This window comes from Eublepharis macularius, chromosome 5 (genome assembly GCF_028583425.1).
Source record: "Eublepharis macularius isolate TG4126 chromosome 5, MPM_Emac_v1.0, whole genome shotgun sequence".
Classification (NCBI taxonomy): domain Eukaryota; kingdom Metazoa; phylum Chordata; class Lepidosauria; order Squamata; family Eublepharidae; genus Eublepharis; species Eublepharis macularius.
The window spans coordinates 164,563,560-164,586,589 of NC_072794.1; the positions used below are offsets into that span (position 1 = coordinate 164,563,560).

At 45.4% G+C, this 23,030-nt stretch overlaps 1 protein-coding gene across 1 annotated transcript in view; it reads left to right on the forward strand.

Annotated features, from left to right (window-relative positions):
* The window catches only part of COL20A1 (collagen type XX alpha 1 chain), a 156,038-nt gene that overhangs the window by 102,252 nt on the left and 30,756 nt on the right, over nucleotides 1-23,030 (forward strand). Inside the window, exons 26-31 of the mRNA XM_054980462.1 lie at nucleotides 4,108-4,185; nucleotides 7,683-7,769; nucleotides 11,085-11,138; nucleotides 17,260-17,355; nucleotides 18,590-18,643; nucleotides 22,127-22,180. Of these exons, the coding sequence (XP_054836437.1) occupies nucleotides 4,108-4,185; nucleotides 7,683-7,769; nucleotides 11,085-11,138; nucleotides 17,260-17,355; nucleotides 18,590-18,643; nucleotides 22,127-22,180 (423 nt within the window). The remainder of the gene's footprint in view (nucleotides 1-4,107; nucleotides 4,186-7,682; nucleotides 7,770-11,084; nucleotides 11,139-17,259; nucleotides 17,356-18,589; nucleotides 18,644-22,126; nucleotides 22,181-23,030) is intronic.

Below are 23,030 nucleotides of genomic sequence, written 5' to 3' on the forward strand. Positions count from 1 at the left end.
AGGAAAGAAGAAACCTTAAGAATGAACAGAGCATGGTTTCCAGTTCTGAAAAACACCAGGCTAACAAAACACTCTATACCCGACAATAGCCCTGCAGAGAAGATTAGCACATCAAGTACCAATCCATATGCAAAAGAACCTCCTCAGGATACAGTGAAGCCTCCCGCCATTAGCATTCCACACACCCTGGGAAACTCTTACAGGATGACTCAGCTCAACCCCACCCCTCCTGAGTAGATATAAATGACCTGCCAACATCTTTTCCACACTGTGACACTGAGAGATCTCCGTCTTTTGGTGCTACACCTCTGAAGATGCCAGCCACAGCTGCTGGCGAAACGTCAGGAACTACAATACCAAGACCACGGCAATACAGCCTGGAAAACCCACAACAACCATCGTTCTCCGGCCGTGAAAGCCTTCGACAATATGTTAATATTATCCACACAACAAAACACCCTGTGAGGTGGGTGGGGCTGAGAGAGCTCCTAGAAGCTGTGACTGACCCGAGGTCACCCAGCTGGCTTCAAGTGGAGGAGTGGGGAATCAAACCTGGTTCTCCAGATTAGAGTCCTGCTGCTCTTAACCACTACACCAAACTGGCTCTCTATGAGGTTTATGCCTTTTTGGCATATACACACTTTTAACACGTACATATTAATGCTGTTTACCACAATCAAAAGTGGGATGATTATGTACACTACAAATGATCCTGCTATTTTCATATCCTGTTCAGCATTTGTTATCCATTTTCTGCCCAAGATGGTTGATGGGGAAATTCAACCAACACCCTGAGTCAATTGTAGATTTCCCTATTTCACTGCTAGTCCAAGAAACCAACTCAAGGCATAAACTTGAGAACCGTGGAAGAGAAAAGTTTATTTAGCAATAAGCCTTGGGTGCATTCCATTAGATAACTGAACGCAAACAGGGAAACATCAGCACCTGTGTTTTATACTTTTCAGTCAACACGTAACGAATTGTTTACAGTACAAACGGTATCATACAGTTCTATAAACAAGTCAAATCAGAAGTACACGATCTTCAGAGAATGATGGACTGACTGTTGAGAGTTTTCATTTAGGAATGAGAGCACTCAAGCTGGCACCCGCAAACTCATGATAAAACTGGAGGATGTATACTTATCCCTTCTGTTAATAGAATAAGATAGACTAATAAGTCAGAGATCATCTTTGAAGAGGTACAAACTATAACAGTGGCTCCAATAGTTATCAGGACATTCTTTTTTCTTCTTACCCTCCATGCGTCTGATGAAGAGAAATGTGATTCTCGAAAGTTTATGCTACAGTCAAGTTGGTTAGTCTTAAAGGTGCTACTGGACTCTTTTCTATTTTGCTACTTCAGACTAACTCACCTAACTCCTCTGGATCTAAGGACATTCTTTGGAACTCGCCCTCTAAAGGCTGAGAGTAGAAGAAATGCATGTAGCTTTGTGTGTGCATAGAAAACCTAGCTCACTGCAACTCTTATTGACCTTCAGGCTGCAGCAGCTTAATTTATTTAATTTATTTATTTTATTCAATTTGCATTTATACAATGTGACAGCATAAATGGTGATCAGAAAGTGTGTGAGAGATTTATGGGTAGAAATTGAACAATCTGGTTCAATGAAATAGTGTGTCAACAGGGTATTTCCAAAATTTCCCCAGCGATGGTTTATTGGAGAAAAAAAAATAACAGGAGGTATATGGGGGGTGGTCCTTAGAAACATTGGGCTCTTGGTCTTCTTTGCCCTTCACTTCCATTGACTGGCAGCAAAAGTTAAACAAATCTGCTCTATATTTTAGAGCTGAAGCCTGTTACTGAGCTTTCAGGAGATACAACTGCCCAGCACTGAGCTGTCAGGTCTGTTACCCACAGCTCTTCCATATTGCTTCCTTGCTGTATTTTTCCTGTAGTGTTTATATGTGTATATTAACAGGAGCAGCTTGGTTCCCAAGACAGCCTTATCTGGGATGGCTCACCACAGTGCCCTTGAGACAGCTCCTTTCTTTCACTTTCCCACTGAGGGTGGGGTATGGTTTAGAGGGTTTGATATACTGTAGCAAGCACCTAACGTGCCATTCTCAACAAGAGATCTATGTACAGCCAGAAGCTTACTTTAGCCTTTGGATTACCTATGGACACTTATACTTTCTGAATATATAATCTCTCAATAAAGAACCTTTGACTCAAGAGAACTTGGATTTCTTGCTGCAAGGGGTGGAAGATGAAATCAGAGTATCCTGCTTTCCATAGACTGACATAAGCAAGAGAGCCAGTTTGGTGTAGTGGTTAAGAGTGCAGGACTCTAATCTGGAGAATCGGGTTTGATTCCCCACTCCTCCACTTGAAGCCAGCTGGGTAACCTTGGGTCAGTCATAGCTTCTAGGAGCTCTCTCAGCCCCACCCACCTCACAGGGTGATTGTTATTGTGGGGATAATAATAACATACTTTGTAAACCTCTTGGAGTGGGTGTTAAGTTGTCCTGAAGGGCGGTATATAAATTGAATGTTGTTGTTAAATGAGAATTCAGACATTACTGTTAGGGGCAGGCTTGCTGGGTTTACTTTGGAAGGGTGCAACGTTCCTGACTCCAAAAATCCACCAAGCTTTTTTTTTTTTTTTGCCAATGGACTGATAAATAATGCGGCACTGGCCATGGGTTTTCAGTACATCTTCCCACACAAATTGCAGAGTTCTGGTTTGAGAGAAGCAACAGTGCTAATGATGTTTGCCGCCGCAGCGTGAACATGCAAAGGTTTCACAGCAGACAGAAAAGTTCTTGGCAGATGCACACTCGGGGGTTGAAGGAAACTGAGATATTATTCTCACAGATGCCTTACTGACTCAGGAGGTGGCTGTAAGGCTGTTTATTTTTGTTTTCATAATTTGGAAAGCTTTGAGATGTTGTTTTGGGAAACTGGAAGTTAGCTGTCTCTCCCCTTCCACAAATGATTTTTGTGCATCTGAAATAGTAGGAGTAGGAGTTCCTTTTACCCTACTTTTTGATCCAGAGGAGCGATAGAGCAACTTAAAGTAGCACCTCCAAACTATAATAAAATCAGAACGCAATGAAATTCCAGAGCTGAAACCCCAAATCAAAGTGTTTCTAAGAGTCGCCCTACACAAGACATCTTACACGGGGACATTCAAGTGAAAGATCTTACACTTGTTCTCCCATTGTGGATACACATGCACTGCTAGGGAGACAGAGAGCCAAACTACAAGTGACGCCTGACACAGGTTGGACACTAGTCGGCTTCCCTCAAGTTTTGATGGGAAATGTAGGCGCCCTGGTTTTACAGCTTGGCTCTCCATTACAGCTGCAAGACCAGGATGCCTACATTTCCCATCAAAACTTGAGGGAAGCCGACTAGTGTCCAACCTGTGTAAGACGTCACTTTTAGTTTGGCCCAGAGAATGCTTGAATATAAGACCACACAGAAAGTAAGTCACTTGAGCTTCCTTGGGTAAGATTGTGTAGAGCAGTAGTTCCCAAAGTGGGCAATACTACCCCCTGGGGGGCGCTGGAATTATCCCGGTGGGCAGTAGGAGCCATGGGTGCAATTGGGGGGCGTTGAATAAAAATAAGGGGGCAGTGGAAGCATAAAGAAAGAAGAGTCCAGAACCTATCTAAAACAGCTTTTTTTTTGGCCTTCTCTTGGTCTTCCCTGGGATCAGGGAGAGAGGGGGCAAATTTGTCACTGCATCTTTTTGTCCACTTCTTGAAGGTAGATTTCCAAGGGGGCGCTGAGTAATTTTTTTGCTGAAAAGGGGGCGGTAGACCAAATAAGTCTGAGAACCTCTGGTGTAGAGAGACTCTAACTGTAACAACCATCTGTAGCTGAAGAGCTTCCTCAAAGAGCAAGGTCTTTGCTTCCCTTTTGGGGCCGGGAGATCTCCCGGAGTTACAAGTGATCTCGAAACAACAGAAGTCAGTTCCCTTGGAAGTTTCATAGGGTGGAATCTATGGCTTTATACCATACTGCGCTCCCTCCTCTCCCCAAACCCTACCCCCCCACCCCCAAATCTCCAGGAATTTCCCATAATCATTTCAGAAACTCCCCCTGACTCCTCCTCCTCTCCTCTTGTTTCATTTATAGTTTCAGCTGCAGTCGTTGCGGATTGTGTGTAGCAGTTTGTGGGCTGAAGAAGACAGATGTTGTGAGGTCCCAGCACTGGTAAGACTGGAAAGGCAACAGATTTGGGAGGGTTTTTTCCGCAACATGTTCATTTAAGAAACATCGAAATTATGAACGTATCACTGTTTTATATATTTTCATTGTCATGAGTTCTTTTAAAGAATGATAAGTGTGCCAAGAATTCTCTTTGCGGGAAGATATATAGAGGCTCCTCTACCTAACAAGAAGCAAAGAACAGAACAAACTGTATGTAGGGGGAAACAAATAATGAAGTTACCAGCCAAATGTATTAAATCACTAAACTATAATGTTTTAAACACCATAAAAGTGGAGATCAAACAAGCATAATCAAAATATAAATCAAAACATACATTCACTGAGCATAGTCAAAACATGAATCAAAGCATACAATCACGCAAATTAAGCCGTTCTACAAAAGTAAGTAAAGTCCACCAAATACATAGGTTCCAACGGAGGTCAAACAAAGCAGAGTAAACTTTTAAGTGAAGAGCTATTCTGCATAGTCAAGCTAGTAATAGTCCTTCCATTTGATCTTGAGCAGATGTGAGGAGTGTCACAGAAGCAAACGTCCAGAGGACGAGCCTGGCTGCCCAACAACCAGGGCCAGCAGTATTGCCTGTTGTTTCGTCAAAATACCTCCTCGGGGCGGGAACACATCTCACCTAAAAGTTTGTACTGATTAATCACACAACAATACAGTGAAACTTCAATAATATTACAGTCAATCAGTCACAAAGACTTTTTCTTTCATTATTTGTTTCCCCCTACATACAAAGAATTCTCTTTGGGACATCTTGGTCCCACCCCACCCTTAAGAGAAGAAGAGTCCTTCCAGGAAGAGGAGGAAGGAATTATAACACCAGTTTTAAGACTTTAGTGCGGAGATTGGGTGTGCCATTGTTGAAAAATGAATAAGTAAAATTCAGCTCCGTAGTCTGCACTGTTACTTTAGGTGCTCTAGACTTCCCAATTTCCTGAAATCAGCTAATTTACATAATGTGTGCACTCCGCTTGATGTCTTGTGACTCAGTGGTTTTCAAGTGACCATGAACCGTGTCTGTTGCAGAACATTGCATTTCAGACCCAAGCTACAAGTGATGCCTGACACAGGTTGGACACTTGTCAGCTTCCCTCAAGTTTTGATGGGAAATGTAGGCGTCCTGGTCTTGCAGCTTGGCTCTCCATTACAGATGCAAGACCAGGATGCCTACATTTCCCATCAAAACTTGAGGGAAGCTGACAAGTGTCCAACCTGTGTCAGGCGTCACGTGTAGCTTGACTCTCAGTCAACCTCCAGGGATATGAATGCTTTTTTTGTGATGCTGAGAGCTGATTCACACATGCATCAGAACGATAGCATCTTCCTGGCACAATTTCTGATGTCATTGCGCCATGATTCCACTCTTGTGGAGGGATGACGTCAGAAATCACGCCAGGAAGATGCTATGGTTCGAACAATTTAGCGCTATGCTGGGATGCGTGGATTCAGCCCAAGAATTCAAATCTAGTGATCTCAGAAGTAAAGTTTATTTTCCAATAAACTTGATGCACATGGCAGACAACAAAAGTGCTTCCGAGAATTTGGTAGCACCCACTTTTATACTTTTCAGAAGAAAAAGATACCGATAACTAATTTTGTTTACAGAACAAGAAATTGTTACATGAATGTATAAACAGTCAAGTGAATATATAAACAATCAAATAAGAGTTACGCGATGTTCAAATATGATGGATTGACAAGTTAAGCTCATATCTGCTTCGAGTCAAATAGTGCAAACAAAATTCTAAGACTCCAGTGATCTCTAGATATGTCTAAGAGAGGATATACCCAAGGCTGAGAAAGAAGAGCATGTCCGGGGTCTGAGCCCCAGCCCCCAGACTTGACAAGAGGGAATAGCAGGTCAGCCGGGCCGTCGGGCAAACAGAGGGGGCAGCCAGCAGCCAGCAGGTCAACTGGTCAGCCAGCAGACAGTAGGTCAACCGGTCTGACTGGCAAGCAGAGGGGGCAGCCGGGGGACAGCAGGTCAACCCCTCCCATGGGCAAATGGAGCCAGAACCTGCCTGTGCCAGGGGCAAGGGGCAAAGGCCCAGGGCCTCAGGAGGCAGGGGGAGACAGAAGGAGGCCAGCGAGTCCCACTCCCCTGGGGAAGGAAAGGGGACTAAGCAAGACAGAAGGGAGCAAGGGCAGAGGGATTGGGGGCCCAGCAGTCACCCACCCAAAAACCTTACCTGAGGAGGAGAAGCAGCAGCAGCCCCAACAACCCAAAGCCATGCCCCAGCTAGAAAATAGTAGCCTGGCCCAGGAGTTGCCAAAAGCCAAGCCACTCCAGGTGGGGCTATTGGAGGCACTCTGCAGGAAGCCCTGGGCAACCAGCCAAGGAGCTGCAGCTGGACAGGCCTGCAGCAATCAGCCAAGGCAGGGAGGCTGGGCAGCCAGGGAACAAGGCACAGCTGGTGCTGGTCAGTGGGGCCAGATCAGCTACCCCAGCTGCAACTGCTTGGTGCAGCCCAAGACCAGGCTGGAAGAGGGGTGGGACAGTAGAAGGAAGCCCTATAAAAGCTGGCTGGGAAGAGCCCTGTGGTGGTGGGTGTGAGTAGGGAGTGATGATGTGGAGCAAGAGCGGTGCGATGCAAGCGTGGAGGTTTGGAGGAGAGCTCTGGGAGGAGGAGGTGAAAGAGGACGCAGAGGGTAAGCAGGCCAGGTTGAGCAGGCCAGCGAGTGGACTGAGAGGGAGTCTGGGTGAGGTATACCGCCCCTCCTTCCACAGAGCAGGGTCCTGCAGAATCCCTGGCCCCCCTATGACGTCAGGAGCAGACCGCCCAGTGCCACGCCCAGTGGCAGCGGTGGCAAGCCCTGACAGAGCAATAAAGGAAAATATCAGAGCCCTTATTCACTCAAGGATTGATCTACTTCCTAAGTTCAATTTGGCCTTTATCTTGTACTGATTAAGCACAGGAAAAACAGAGTATAATGAAATAATAAATATAAAAATGTGCGCAAGTGCATGTTGAACAAAGACACTTTAGTTAATCTAGAGCAGAGTAAAGGTGGGTGACATGAAGAAAGAGAAGGATACCCCAAAATTCCCTAACATATAAAAAAGAGAACCCAAAAAGTTTCTGCACACAAGACCTCTGTGTGCAGCAGCAGAACTGGGAAACTGTCCCCCCACTCTCTCTCTTTCTCTCTCTCTCTCTCTCTCTCTCTCTCACACACACACACACACACACACACACACACATACACTGGTTTGGCATGGAGAAAAACATTTGGGAAAAAGGCAAGAGCTTTCCCTCTCCTGGGGGCAGCTTTCCAAGCCCATTTGGGCTCTCCTTTTTTATACAAGCTGTTCCCCAGAGCTGCTGTGTGTCTACAGGAGCCCAGGGTGGCTATGTGGCAAACTCGTGAAGGACCTGTAGTTATAAGTAATAAGCACATGTGTGTGAACTCACCCGGTTCTCTTCTCTTTGTACGTGTGCCTGCAGTTCCCCCTCTTTTCTTTTACTTGTTTCAGAGAGATGAAGAGGTCTGTCCCAGCTTCCATCCTTCTTGTACCTGTACATCAGGGATTCCAGGCATCCCAGGACCTCCAGGGCCTCCGGTGAGTTGGGCTTCCCTTTATATGTTTCTAGAAAAACCACGAACAAGTGGAAAAGGAGACATCACTCCCAAGTGTCAGGACAGGAGATGCAGTGTTAGCCTGGAAGGGTAGTTTAAAAAGATGGAGCCAGCACCAGGGCAAAGGCTTTGCTATACACTGGAGCTGCGTGAAGGGACCGTGAAATGCCAGAAGGGAAACTTCAGCCCATTATAACCTCTCCAGGTCCAAGCCCGGCTCTAGACCACACAGTTTTAGACTGGGGAGGTGAAACTGACAGAGCCTTTGGAGAGGTGAAGATGAAATTAACAAGCTCTCTGAGGAGCGATCTCCACTGGCTCTGACTTTTTAAACTAGGCTTCCCGGCTAACATTGTGTCTCCCTACACTTGACGAACACGCACCGAGGCGTCTTGTGTAGAGAGACTCTAAGTCAAAATGAGGATATTGGAACTGGACTTTCAAAATTCAGTCTCATCCCTAGCCAAATTTTCATTCACCACATCGTATGAGTGAGTACTACAGACAACCAGTTCTCCACCTAGTAGTATACCCATGTTAATGAGATAACAGGATGCCATCAAAAACGGAATCATGGCCCTTTCTCAGCAGTCCATCTGTATTCACCCATCATTGGAACGAAACCGATTCTAACAACACAGCTGAACACGCAAATTCAGAATGAATAACGGCAAGCGGCCCATGTTTTGCTAATGATCTCCTTTTAAACAAAGCGTATCCCAGATACATCCTGATTAAAATTCATGGGAGCGATCTATCCCACAGTTGCTTCGGCTCAGCATTGCCTAATCCAAATCAATGGTTATATAGATTATAATGTCAATATATTTGTGCAGCGCCCAAACACGCAGATTAATTTGCTTGTGGATCCAGCAACGTAGGGTATGCTAAAATAAAAGGAGTCTGGATGGATTCGTACCCTTCCCCACGAGTAAGTGGGTGCTCCATCGCAGCTGGATCCCCATGCAGCAAGCCTGCAAGGACCAACTTCATTTTTTATTCTGGCCACGCTCGCTGCAGTTGCCTAGAATGCAAATGACGCCATTTAGCTGATTCAGAAGCACTCTGAGAAATAAGAATGTGGCCCCGTTATGATAATAAGATGTTTTCCCTTGTATGTCCGTGTCCAACATTCACAGACTTTCCTCTTTTAACTTAACAAGGGATGTGACAGGTAAGGAACATTAAGATGGAAAGCTGTTCCATCAGTGGGAACTGTGGGCTGGAGGGAAGAATTCTGGCATGCTGCCAAGATCAAGTTTAATCAGACTGCAGTGCTGAGGTGGGGTGCTTTTACACAATTTAGTTCTCTCTTAAGAAAGCAGGAAGAACCCCATTAGCGTCTCTCGAGACCAGCATCCTAAGTCATCGTTGGCCAGGCAGATGCCTCCAGGAAGCCCACAAGTGGGACATGAAAACAAGAACCATTCCCTGTTAGGCTACTGGTATTCAGAAGTACATATTTTAATGATTATTATTGATTTTATAGTTTTGATTGATTCACTGTGTTTCGTGATGGTTGTTAGCCGCCCTGAACCTGTTTGTGGGGAGGGCGGGGTATAAATAAATTAAATTAAATTAAATTAAATTAAATTAAATTAAATTAAATTAAATTAAATTAAATTAAATTAAATTAATAATACATGGGGTTACCAGGTCTCCCTAGCCTCCTGGTGGGAGACGTGGGACACAGTGCTCACGCTACTGCTGTTCCTATGAGTCTCCTTGCATGCGGCACGAAACGCCTGTCTGATGACATGTCTGATGACATCACTTCTCTGTAGGCCGATTTTGACCTCAAACGGGCTGGGGACAAACTCAAGCCTGTGGCAAAGTGCGGGAGCGCTCTCGGTGCAGCGTGATGATGTAGCTTCTGAGAGTGATGTCATCACGCTACCCCTGGAGCATGCCCGAGAAGCTCGTTCCCGCACCTTCCCCCCTGCCAGCTAGGTGAATGGGGGGGTGGAGGGTGAAAGTGGGGGATCCTCCACTCCCACCAGGGAAATGGGATCCCTAGAAGTACACTGCCTGTGAAACGGGAGTTTGCATTTTGCCATCCTAGCTAATGGCCATTGACAGACCATAAATGTATCGAATCTGAGTTTTAAAAGCCTTCTTCAAGCAGCGAGGGGCTTTGGGCTGGTTTTAAATCAGTTTTGGAATGGAGAGATTTTGAAGAAACATTGCATCTTGGGTAAAAATGCGGTGAAAATTCTTGAGTTGAAAAAGCGAAAGGAAAAGAAGAGGTAGGAGTTGACAGATGTTCCAGAATCGTTTGCTGTGACCAAGAGTGGTGGCTTTAGCCTGTTGGCTCACCTGAGGCAAGGCTTCCTTAGTGCCCCCCCCTCAATCTGTGTTTCATGAATTGCTGTTCTTGGGGCTTTTACAATTGCCCAACTGCATACCACCCACCCCTCTTGGATCTTTGCTTGAGGGTCAACCACTTTTATTAGCTGCAATTGAAGCATTCATGGGGAGATATCTAAGAGGGCTGTACCATTTAAGAGTGGGGGGTGCCTGCTTGACCTCTACATGCATATGGAAAACTGGCATACCATTTTTGATGTATAGGGATGTTTGAATGTAGGATGGTTTCCCAATTGCTCCAGGGCCCAGACTCCTCCTGATACAGTAAAGGCCGCTGGCTTAGAGCCAAAACACACGAGAAGAAATACCTAGGTTCAGCACGTGTTCTCTTACCTCAAGGTTTGCCGGGATCTGTAGGCGTCCTGGAAGCTTAAAGTTTAGCATTTACAGAGCAGCAGGAAGGGAAATACAGGTGCCTGAATTTCCCTTCCCCTTCCTGCTGCTCTGTAAATGCTAAACTTTAAGCTTCCAAGACACTTCCCAACAAACCTTGAGGTAAGAGAACAAGTTTAGCATTTACAGAGCAGCAGGAAGGGGAAGGGACATACAGGCACCTGTATTTCCCTCCCTGCTGCTCTGTAAATGCTAAACTTTAAGCTTCCAGGACGCCTACAGATCCCGGCAAACCTTGAGGTAAGAGAACACGTGCTGAACCTAGGTATTTCTTCTCGTGTGTTTTGGCTCTTAGAAGGTTTTAAAAATGGAATTAGACAAATTCATGGCTATTAGCTATGATAGCTAAGCGGAACCTCAATATCCTACCTTCTAAATACCAGTTGCTAGAGAGAGTAAACAGCTGAGGAATCTTGTTGATTTTGTGTTCTGATTATGGCTTTCCCAGAAATATCTTGACTCACTATTATGGGAAACATATTATGAGAATCTTGGTCTCACCGGTAGAGCTTTACCGAATTTTTCGTTTCTTCCGCAGGGCATTCCTGGGAGGAGAGGACCACAGGGGGAACAGGGAGAGCCGGGCCCCAAGGTAAGTTCCGTTGCATCGAAGACCATCTGTGATCTGTGAGGTGAGGAAGGGGCATCTTGAAAACTATTTTGGCCGAAGGCTGATTTCAAGCTCTCATGAAACTGCACTATAACTGTCTCTCTGAAGATAGATTGAGATGGGTAGCCGTGTCAATCTGTCTGTAGCAGCAGAAAAGAGCAAGAGTCCAGTAGCGTCTATAGGACTAACAAAATTTGTGGTTGGGTATGAGCTTTCATGGGTCATAGCTCATTTCTTCAGGTATAAGTCACAGTCTTATAGGTGCTACTGGACTCTTGCTCTTTTCTACTGTCTCTCTGAACATCTTCAAACATCGCCAAGTCATCCCAAGATCTGGTTTTCACATTTTTTCCCCAAGCATGATTTCTAATATCCATGTTGAAAAAGCACAAGTGTTTCATATGGATCGTAGATTCAAGTGGGATTTTTTTTCGCTTCTCTGTACTATTTCAAGCCGTGAGTTAGAGATTGCTCGCATGAATATTACAAAAAAATCCATATGCAAAACTAGTTTGCAGGTTTTCCACTGTCTCCTGCAACTCAAACCCAGAGGCTCATGAACTTGGGCCATGGTGATGTCACATTAAATTGCAGTAGTAACATCAGTAGGAAGTATCCCGCCACCCCATGCGCAGAGCGCAGAGTTTCCCTCTTCACTCTTGCAAGCCCTTCTGACCCCTGGAAATGTCGTTCCTAGGATCACAAGATCCTAGTTGTTCAAGATGGGGCCGAGGAATGGGAGAGGAGGAGAAGGGGTGAAAATGACCCTACAGCCACTTCTGCAGGTGCAGCTCCACTGAAGAAAGCTGTTGATCTTATTCTCTTGTCGATAGTCACTGCAGCCCACAAGTATACATGGCTGTTCCAAGGCAAGGATCCCACAACCCCAGGAATGATATTTCTAGAGATTGGAAGGAACTGAAGGAATGCAGAGGAACACACAAAATCTTCCATGCGTGGATGGTTGTATATTGTCCAGTATTTCCATGCACCAAATGGTGCCAAATATATAGTATGTGTAATCACAATTTCTCTGGGAAAGTTAATAATGCTAGGAAAAGTGGAAGGTGGTAGGAAAAGATGCAGAGGAGTTAGCCGTGTTAGTCTGCCATAGCAAAATAGCAAAGAGTCCAGTAGCATCTTTAAGACTAACTGACTTTATTGTGGCATAAGCTTTCGAGAGCCACAGCTCTCTTTGTCAGGTGCATGGCGGGTATGAAGAAACTGGCCAGAGATAAATAGGGGGTGAGGAAGACTCAATGGCTGGACTCAACAAAAGAAGCCACGTCCTCCAGTTTGCAAGATCTGAGCAACTCTGTTAATGATAGGACGTTTTGGAGGTCTCAGTCAATGTCACCATAGGTCAGAGGTATTTTGACAATACATAATACAACACACAATCACTATCACAGAGCTTTGAAAAGAGGGACTATTTACCACCCCAAAGAAAGAATTTGTCATTTAAACCCTCCTCCTCCCCCACACTTTAAATACTAAGAACAAAGCAGGAACCCGGTTTTAGTTTGCATAATTGAGTAGAAGTTGAAGGGTTAAATCTCCCTTCTCTGCATGGCCCTTAGGAAAACTGAGGCTGCATAAGCCTGAAATCTGCATTTTATGAAAGAAGATTCTTGATCTTTTTCTCATCTGTATGAGCGCCTAGCACTTGGTCAAGGATATCAGGAGACTTCTTGCATTTATCTTGGAGTTGCAGGAAAACAACTTTTCCTTTGAGGATAGAACAAGATGGATAGCTGTGTTAGTCTGTTTGTAGCAGTAGAAAAGAGCAAGAGTCCAGTAGCAACCTATAAGACTAACAAAATTTGTGGTAAGGAATGAGCTTCCATGCCTTGACCTGGATAGCCCAAGTGAGCCTGATCTCATCAGATCTCAGAAGCTACGCAGGGTCAGCCTTGGTTAGTAATTGGATGGGTGACCTCCAACAAAGACCAGGGTTGCAGAGGCAGGCAATGGCAAACCACCTCTGATAGTTTCTTGCCATGAAAACCCCACCAGGGGTCACCATAAGTCAACTTTATCTTGAGGGCACCATACACACACAAATGTGAGTTTTCTTAATCACAGCTCACTTCTTCCAACTGCGGCTCACGAAAGCTCATACTCTACCACAAATGTTCTTAGTCTTATAGGTGCTACTGGATTCTTGAACCTTTCCTTTCCCATTCCACTGCTGTCTGTAGACTACTAGCAACAGAAGTCAGAAAGGTGTTCAAGGAAGTGGCATCCCAGTTGAAGAGCACAGACAGTGACGGAGGAGTAAGGAGACAAGAAGGAGTCAATATAGCTTGGTAGAGTTCCAGAGAATGTTAATGAAGGGGACTAGCTACTTGAAATTGATCGATTGGTGTCAGATGAGGGACTGTCTATTATCAGACCAAGCCTATACAGAAATACAAGATTATTTTCCTACAACCTCTTTCAAGGCAGTCAGAAGAGGAGACACTGTACATGATCTTGCATTCTCCATAACGTCCGTGCTAAATTTTTGTTTCTCCAAAACATAAGCACAAAAACTGGAGAAGCGAGCAAGCTTTTCTGCTAGCCAATCTTGAACCGCACCAATAAAAGCTCTGGAAAACATTGCAATCCATCATTGTGACTGGAGTGGCTTTCTTCCCTCCTTTCACATGCTAAAGAGTGATTGACGCAATGCTGCAAATGTAGATTTTTTTACTTCATTGTCCAAAATAGACCAAACAATCATCGCAGCCGTTTAAAAGATCTCCTCCGATGGCAGCGTGGGAGGGAATGGGGATGTCAGGGTAAATCCATCAAGCACAGCAGCTTGAAGAATATTTATGTCAAATCTGGTAACCTATCTATCATGCCCTGACCTGGATGGCCCAGGCTAGCCCAATCTCAGCAGGGCCGATTCCAGATGGCCCTCCACAACGCGAAAAGTCGCGCATCGTCACGTGAGAAAACGCGATATTTCGCGTTTTCTGCGCGACGACGCACGACGACGCGCGACATTTCGCGTTGCGGAGGGCCGTCTGGAATCGGCCCAGATCTCGGAAACTAAGCAGGGTTGGCGATAGTTAGTGCTTGGATGGGAGACCACCAAAGAAGGCAGGCAATGGCAAACTACCTCTGTTCATCTCTTACCTTGAAAATCCTATACTGTCACCAAGGAAGTCCAGAGTTGCTACGCAAAGTCAAGCAATGGCAAAACCCCTGTTCTTCTCTCACCTTTAAACCAAAGGGTGTTGCCGTAATAACTAACAACAACAATAACATTAGATTTATATACCGTCCTTCAGGATGACTTAACACCCACTCAGAGCAGTTTACAAAGTATGTTGTTATTATCCCCGCAACAAAACACCCTGTGAGGTGGGTGGAGCTAAGAGAGCTCTGAGAGAGCTGTGTGACTGACCCAAGGTCACCCATCTGGCTTCAAGTGGAGGAGTGGGGAATCAAACCCGGCTCTCCAGATTAGAGTCCTGTGCTCTTAACCACTACACCAAACTGGCTCTCAGATGCGACTTGACAGCATTTTCCCTCACCATCTCTCTATCACAGTTTTATTCCATCCTTTCTCTCTGGCTTCTCTCCTCCTCTATTTTCTCCTTACAACAATTCTGTGAGGTAGGCTATGCTGAGAGAGTGAGTGACCCAAGGTTACTCAACATGTTTCTATGTTTCACTGGGGATTATTCCCTGGTTATGGTTCAGATAAGCACGAGGAACATCATTTATTTATGCATTTATGTTTTTTATTGTGCTTTGTAGATAACAGGGGCCTCACTGGTACAAAATTCTAATAAAAATCACAATTAAAGCTCAAGTTCCATGAAGATGAGACTTCTCAGCCAAGCTAAAGTTGTACACATTGGAGTAGAGTCCAGCTGTTTCTTCTCCTCCCTTGAATGACTTCATCAATGCTGTCGCAAGCTGATTTAGCTTTTACCAGGACAGCAGAGATCCAAGTTGCTTTCACACCCTCTCAATAATGCACTTTCAATCCACTTCAGCAATTATTTGCAAGTGGATATTCCCATTTCGCACAGTAAAATCCAGTTGCGAAGTGCATTGAAAATGCCTTATTCAGTGTTTGTGAGAGCAGTTTAGTCACCATCATCTATGCTTCTGGAATCAGTGGCTACAGTTAGGGATGCTCGAACATCTGCCAGTTCGGTTTACATCCTGTTTGGCAGCATTGATCAGGCAGCCAATTAATCAACCATCTTGTCGAAGGCTTTCACGGCCGGAGAACGATGGTTGTTGTGGGTTTTCCGGGCTGTATTGCCGTGGTCTTGGCATTGTAGTTCCTGACGTTTCCAGTTCTGAAAAACACCAGGCTAACAAAACACTCTACACCCGACAATAGCCCTGCGGAGAAGATTAGCACATCAAGCACCAATCCATATGCAAAAGAACCTCCTCAGGATACAGTGAAGCCTCCTGCCATTAGCATTCCACACCCTGGGAAACTCTTACAGGATGACTCAGCTCAACCCTACCTTCCTGAGTAGATATAAATGACCTGCCAACATCTTTTCCACACTGTGACACTGAGAGATCTCTGTCTTTTGGTGCTACACCTCTGAAGATGCCAGCCACAGCTGCTGGCGAAACGTCAGGAACTACAATGCCAAGACCACGGCAATACAGCCCGGAAAACCCACAACAACCAACAATCAACCATCTGTTTGCAACATGTTTGCACCTTATCACAGGAGCAGGGATCAGCTGGGAGTTGGCTTCTGGTCTCCTGTTGGAGAATTTGACTCCCAGACCCAGCAAAGATGGAAATCAGGAGCCCACACCTCAACCAGAAGTTGGATTCTTCTAACTTCCCATCCTAGAAGCTTTGGCAGGAGGGTGTCATCAGAAGCCCTGCTGATTTCCCTTTGCCTTCTCCTTTCCCAAGATGATAGCTTGTGCTACAGAGAAAAGCAGAAAACCGATCGGCTCACAGTCTGATTGTGAATGTCAAACAGAGAATGTTCGACTACTGAACAAGTTCACTGTGAAATACATGGTGTCCCTAGTTTGGTGTAGTGGGAGCCAGTTTAGTGTAGTGGGAGCCAATTTGGTGTAGTGGTTAAGAGCAGCAGGACTCTAATCTGGAGAACCCGGTTTGATTCCCCACTCCTCCACTTGAAGCCAGCTGGGTGACCTTGGGTCAGTCACGGCTCTCTCAGAGCTCTCTCAGTTCCACCCACCTCACGGAGTACTGTTTGTAGGGATAGTAATGATATACTTTGTAAACTGCTCTGAGTGGATGTTAAGTTGTCCTGAAGGGCAGAATATAAACCAAATGTTGTTATTATTATTATTACAATGTAGGATGGGGCTGACCTGGAAAAGAAGGTACAGCAGATGAATAATGCCAGACCCTTCCTCCTTGTGATAAAACTTTTGGCCACTATGGAAGCTACTGTATTGTACCAAATGGCTGCTGGCCAAGTCCAAGATTTGCTTGGACCATTGAAGCCCATCATAGGCCAGCATGACCACATCTTAGTGTGAAGTTCTCATCAATGGATACCCTTGGGTGTTGGCACCCAAGATGGGGGCTGGGTTGCTGCTCCCATTTAGGTCTAGTCAGGCCCTTCCAGCTGTTCAGGGATGTGGGGGGAATCAATGTCTTCTTCTTCTCCCATGCTCCAGCCGTTCCTGTGCACAAGCAATAGAGAGTGAAATGCCCAGGAGGATTGTGGTGGATGTCTTTAAGTGGTTGGCATGGGTGTTATCAGATCACAATTTGTCTGGATGAAGTCTCTATGAAACACATCTTGCTGATCTTGACTTGGGTTTGGGGGAGAAAGAACAGATAGATAATGTTGTTCTCCAAGTGTTGATAATGAGGTTGTGGCCAACTGCTACAAATACCTTGCACAGAATTATTTGGGTGTTGATTAGTTCTCGGAAATAGGCTGCAAATAACTAATGTCTTTAGCAAACAAAATGAGATCTGGCCACAAGATCTCTCTCATGAGATCTAAGAGAATGGGAGCCCTCTGTCCCGGGCTGTCCCAGCCAACTTCTAGCGTTTGATGTCAGCAAAAGCAGAGGATGTCTGATGCTTTGATGGCAATCTTTTTCCTCCCCCGCCCCTATCCTCTGATGGCTTTAGGGAGCTCCAGGCCCACCTGGGCAGGTTGGACCAGAAGGTCCGGGAGGACAGCAAGGTGCACCAGGTTCTGAAGGGCTGGCCGTGGAGGGACCCATCGTAAGTCATTCTTCCTTTGTTTTCATTTCCGAGTTCTAATCAAGTGGCTTGTCCTTGAAATAAATGAGCTGCAGCCCATGAGATTGGCTTTGAGCTTTTAAATATGCAAGCATAGGGCAATTTTGAGGTCCAAACTACACATGCAACTTCAAAATGTCCCCATCCGTCTTTGAGAAACCGCCGTGGCTCTTGATACTCCAAACCACATTTTTTGCTATGTGAAAAGCATACAGATGTCCTGCTTCCAACCCTCTTAAGATCTAGGAAACATTCTATGCAAATGGCTCCTGCTGCTGTGCTTCTTATCTAAATCCAAACTCTCTCCCACCTTCTATTCCACCTGTGGTTCTACAGATGGAATGACTTCTGCCCACGGAAATGCACTGGTGCAGCCAAGACTCCACCATTTACCATGTTTACCTCTTACCATACTTTTCCAGGCTGACCTGGAAGTCATCTAGTTAGACTTTTTGCCATTTTGTAACAATTCAGCTTTTCCTTCAAACAGAAAAAAATTATGGGGCAAACAACTCCCCGGGAGCCATTTAGGCGTTGCAGACTGGCACAAGGGAGGGGAGCAGAAGCCCCCCTCCTCCCAATCATGGTCCCAACCTAAATTGGTCCCCGCAGACTTCGTAAACTGGACTCCACAGTTGCTCTGCAGTTCAGGGGACAGCAGTCCTTGTGAGCCATGTGAATCAAGGCCATTGCTCGGGAGGAAGGAGAAGGGGATCACTGTTCCATTTCCCTATGCAAATTACCACACAGGAGCTACTGTTTTCTTAAAGGCACAGGCACTGTAAGGATCTCTGAAGTGAATTGTTGCACCATGTATTGATGATCCAATCAGGAAAATGGCCTGGGGAAATGTGGAACCAGCCCCCTGCCCCAGCACTGTGATTCTAGTCCAAACCACCTCCCAATGGCTGTTGTTCATATTTTAAGAGGGGCAGCAAATCCAATTGCTGCTAATCTGGCCCTAGCTAGCATGCTTTGTTTCAGAAGCCAGTGAGGGACTGGGTTGTTTTGCAAAATCAAAGAACGTAGTGATTGGCAGGTGAGAAAAAGCTTGAAATTGTGTGTAAATAGTGCTGGGAAGTCTGCCGGTATGTTTAGCCTAATGAATCTTGCTGTGAGGATTGGGGTTTGACAAGCGCACAGTTCCTGTTTTCATTTGTAAAAGGGTAAGAACAAAGGTACTGATTCAAGGGTTATGAATATGTTTGAATTTTAGGGACCACCAGGGATAAAAGGAGACAAAGGAGACAATGGGAGTCCAGGAATGCAGGTAATGGCCAAATGTATCTTGCTTGCTTTTTAAGTTGTCTGTGATCTTTCTATCATTGTTTGACAGTTTCCACAGTAAAGTTTGAAGTCCTCTTCTGTAGATTGGCAGCTTCCTGTGTGGTGTTCCCTTCTGCTATGAGATTCCCTAATGCATCAGTCTACAATATATGTCTCTAGAGCCAAATGAAACTCTATCAGGAAGTTGACTCATTTAAAGTGTGGTGCTTGAGAAGAGTTTTACAGATATCACAGATGGCCCAAAAGTCACACAAAGAAAATTAAAGCTCCAATGCACTCTCTCTATCAAAATGCCAACAGCAACTGTCTCTCTCCCTCTCTACTGCGTGCAAAGCCAGAGCTGGGAGCCCCCCTCCCCCCTGCTCTTTGCTCCCTTGTAACAGATTTGGAGCTCCACACTTGAAAGGAAGACCTGCCTATCAAGCTAAGTTGGGCTTAGATTGGGGTTTCCAGGGCAACAGCAGGAGTTCAGACAGAGTTCAAACAATCCCTGCCTAAGTTGCCAATTAAGGGAATTGATTGCAGGTGCCAGACTGTCTGGCTTGACGAACAGCAATGAACGAGGCTTGCTATGACCACCTGTTCGTTTAGAATGGGGCCTCATGAACAGTTTGTTCTCGAACTGCAGATTGGGCTGTTCGTGGCTTTTGTTGTTCATATTGCTGTTCGTGCCCATCTCTATTCATGAGTCACAGTTCACTTCTTCAGATAGTAATCCAAGTATGAAGCATGCACAGATTTGTACCAGTGCACCAAAACAATTGTGCAAGGAGTTCTTTTGCATATTTATTACTTAATGTGAGATCTTGTGTGCGCCACTTCCTTCTGAAAAGACTCATAACAGCCAGTGTTCTATGAATAACTTTATGCAGTAACTTTATGGAGAATTAATCAACATGTCCATCGTTGATCGTGTTGAGTTTTATGGCTTCAGTTCTTATGCAAATGGATTCTCTTGAACTGGCTCTTTGTTGATCTCTTGCTCTCAATTTTAGGATAGTTTGGCTCTTCAGTTGCAAAAAGATTGCAGGCCCCAGTTTTAACGGTTACACCCCCACCCTTTGCCTTCCCTCTCGCAGGCCCTGGAGTTTAGCAAACATTAATTATTGGAAATCTCAGGGCAACATTAAGAGGTCAGCAAAATACTTATGGAGATTTTGCAGCTGGATAAGCTGCTATGAAAAGAAAGCTTTGCTGCCCTTAGTCAAGGACAAAGAGCCGCCAAGTGGAAGGGAGAACAATAGAACTCGACAGTGCAATTTCTGACTGCTCTCCAGAGCCCGCCACGCAAATGGGAAGGAGTGGAAGCAGAACACAACACACTTCTGTTTAGAAAAGGAAAAAATAGGATTCCCACGTGTTTGTATTTTAAAACATGTAATCTTATTTGAATTAACAACATTAGGACGTTGCATCTGGTGATGCCATCCAGTTCTGGAATTACTCATTACGGTCCCCCCGGAGGATTGTGATATAACCTGCCTTTTACATTCAATTTCAGGGGTATAGTTCGGTTCTTATAGTAGGCAGTGTCCCTGCAGCATCATTATGCCTTGGATCTAACAGCACGTTAAAGACCAACTAGATTTCTGACAAAGGGAGCTCTGACTCTTGAAAGCGCCTACCCTGGAATTCTAGTTGGTCTTTAAGGTGTTCAAGATACTGGGAATCCTGGACCCAACCTCTGAACTCAAGAGCTTGCACATTCTCATCTATTCCTCGATCTCTACTCAAGACCACGGCAACTATAGGACATACTCAGGGAGGGAGGGATCAGCACCCCGGCATGGTGATGCCACTTCTGGAAGTGAGGACCTGGAAGTGATGCCATCGCACCAAGAGTGACACTCTAGCATTCACCCAAAACTAAGGTGTCACCCAAAATGATGATGGGTTCATGCTGGACCCCATTGCCCCTCCATTTTTTTCCTGCTGCCCAGCTGAGCAACGATAGGTAGAGGCAGCAGGGGTGGGAAATCTGCTGCCACGGATAGCCAATCAGCAACCCTATGACTCACAGATGGATTTATTGTTCTTCTTACCCTGAACTATGTGCTTGGGCAGAATTCATCAACATTAGGAGGATTCCTGGGTGGGTCTGGGACCTGTGCGTCCTAATGTCTTGCAAGACTGCCCAACCTGCTGAATGAAAAGCTTTGGATTCCAGGAGATTTTGGTGGTAGAAACAGAAGTGAGTCTAGAATGATAGTGCGGGGAAGACTTTAGATGCAAGTCTGTTTGCCCCTTCCCCTTTCTTACATTTCCCATGCAGAATGAAATTGCACCAAGTCACATTCCACCTGTTAAAACTGTTCTGGGACTAGTTAGCCCTGGACACGTTGCCAGGAGGAGAGCCCCAAATCTATGTACCTCCGTAATGACAACGGCAGTCCATGATGACCAGTAAAGTTTGTTTGTCTGCAGGAATAAGAAACTGCTCCAGAATATTCAGACTAAAAATATACATTTCTAAAGATTCTTTCTATCCAGTTGCATTTTTTTAAAAAGGCAAGTGTACCTGTTAGAGCAAGGAAGATTTTCAGGGTGTAAGCTTTTGAGAGTCAAAGCTCTCTTCTTCTGATACATTTTCAGTTACACCCTTTTGTCAGGTACATCGTCAGATAATATCTGAAGATGGGAACTCTGACTCTCAAAAACGTATGCCCTGAAAAACTTGTTGGACTCTAAGGTGCCACTGGATTAAAATCCTGCTGTTCTATTGCAGACCAAATCAGCTACCTACTTGAAATGATCAACGCCAGTTGTATATGAGTCTCTCTACATGAGATGCTTCGGCGCATATTTGTCAATTATAGGGAGACACAATATTAGCCAGGAAGCATCGTTTAAAAAGACAGAGCCGGCGGAGATAGCACCTCAGAGGGTTTGTTAATTTCATCTTTGCTTCCTGGAAGGCTCTGTCAATTTCACTTCAAAAACTGTGTGGGATCACAACCACAGAGTAGCAAGGAATGGAAATGGGCTGGAGTTGCCTTCCAGAGCCAGGCTTGGACCTGGGCTTGGACTGCCGGCTCTATCTTTTTAAACTACCCTTCCCAGCTACCATTGCAGCTCCCAACAAGTGTTCTTTACAAGTCAGATTTCTCATATAGAGAGACTCTATGAACTAAGAAGGACCAGGACAGCTGGATCTGTAGTTGTGGGGAGGCCTGTAGAAGCCTCTCACTTTGGCTAATGGATGGCCCTGTTGCCATGCACCTGGCATTATGCAATCTCAGCCAAGGGCTGGTCACTGAGAGCAGAAGAGGGGGAAAGAGTTGTGTCCATGGGAGGAGATGGCTCATGCCCCAAGTCAATAAGCGGTCGTGTGTGTTTTAAGACAAAAAAAATGTACTTAGCTTCTCTGTTGAAAGCAGGCTTCTGGGATGCTGGCTTCATAGCCAGGGGCTGTTCATTGCTTCAACCTGGGTTCACCTTTGTGAATAACAGTTCTGCTTGCCTGCAGGGTATTATGGGTCCTCAGGGAGCTCCAGGGAAAGATGGAATTCAAGGAGCCAAGGTAAACAACACTGGACAGGTTAAAATGCTCTGGGCACCTCTCTGTGCCTACAGGTCACCTGGCTGTCACAACATGTAGCAGAAATCACAGTCCCTCCCAAGCCCAGGAGAGATCACAGCGGCATTAAGGAGCAATTGCGTCATTCCTCGGAGCTGCCCAGTTCTGAATCAGCTGAGGGCAAGGAACAGGAAGTTAGTTCACGTTGAGAGATATGAAGCTGTCTATCTAGCTCAGTAATGTTTGCTATGATTGGGAGCAGCTGTCCAGGAATTCAAGCAGAGAAAGGTCATTCCCGCTAAGTGCTATCTGAGAGCTTTTCACTGGAAATGCCAGAAATTGAACCTGGGACTTTTTGCACGCACAACAGGACACCCTCTACCACAGAGTCGAAGCTTCATATGTGTTTGCATGCCAAACTGCAAGCAACGAGCCTGAGAACAAGCAGGGATGCCAAGAATCCCCATGTGGCCACAGTCAAAGATTTGCTCCCAGCTTTGAAATACTCAACTGAGAGCTAAACTACAAGAGACGAATTAGGGCCAAGCTACAAGTGACGAATGACACTTGAACAGCAAGTGGATCGAGTGGACAGCAAGTGGAGGGCAAGTGAACAGGGAGGAATACACCTGCCGTTCAAGTGTCACTCGTCACTTGTAGTTTGGCCCTTATACGAGGACGCTCAAGTGAAGGGAGTTGCAATGTTTGTCGGGAAGCTGAGTTTCAAAAGAGATTGGAAGGCTCTGTCAATTCCCCCTCTCTACACAGCCAGCAAAGATGGCTCCTCAGAGAGTATGTTTATTTCCAATATGCCTCCTAGAAGGGGAGGTGAAACTGACAGAGCCGTCCACAG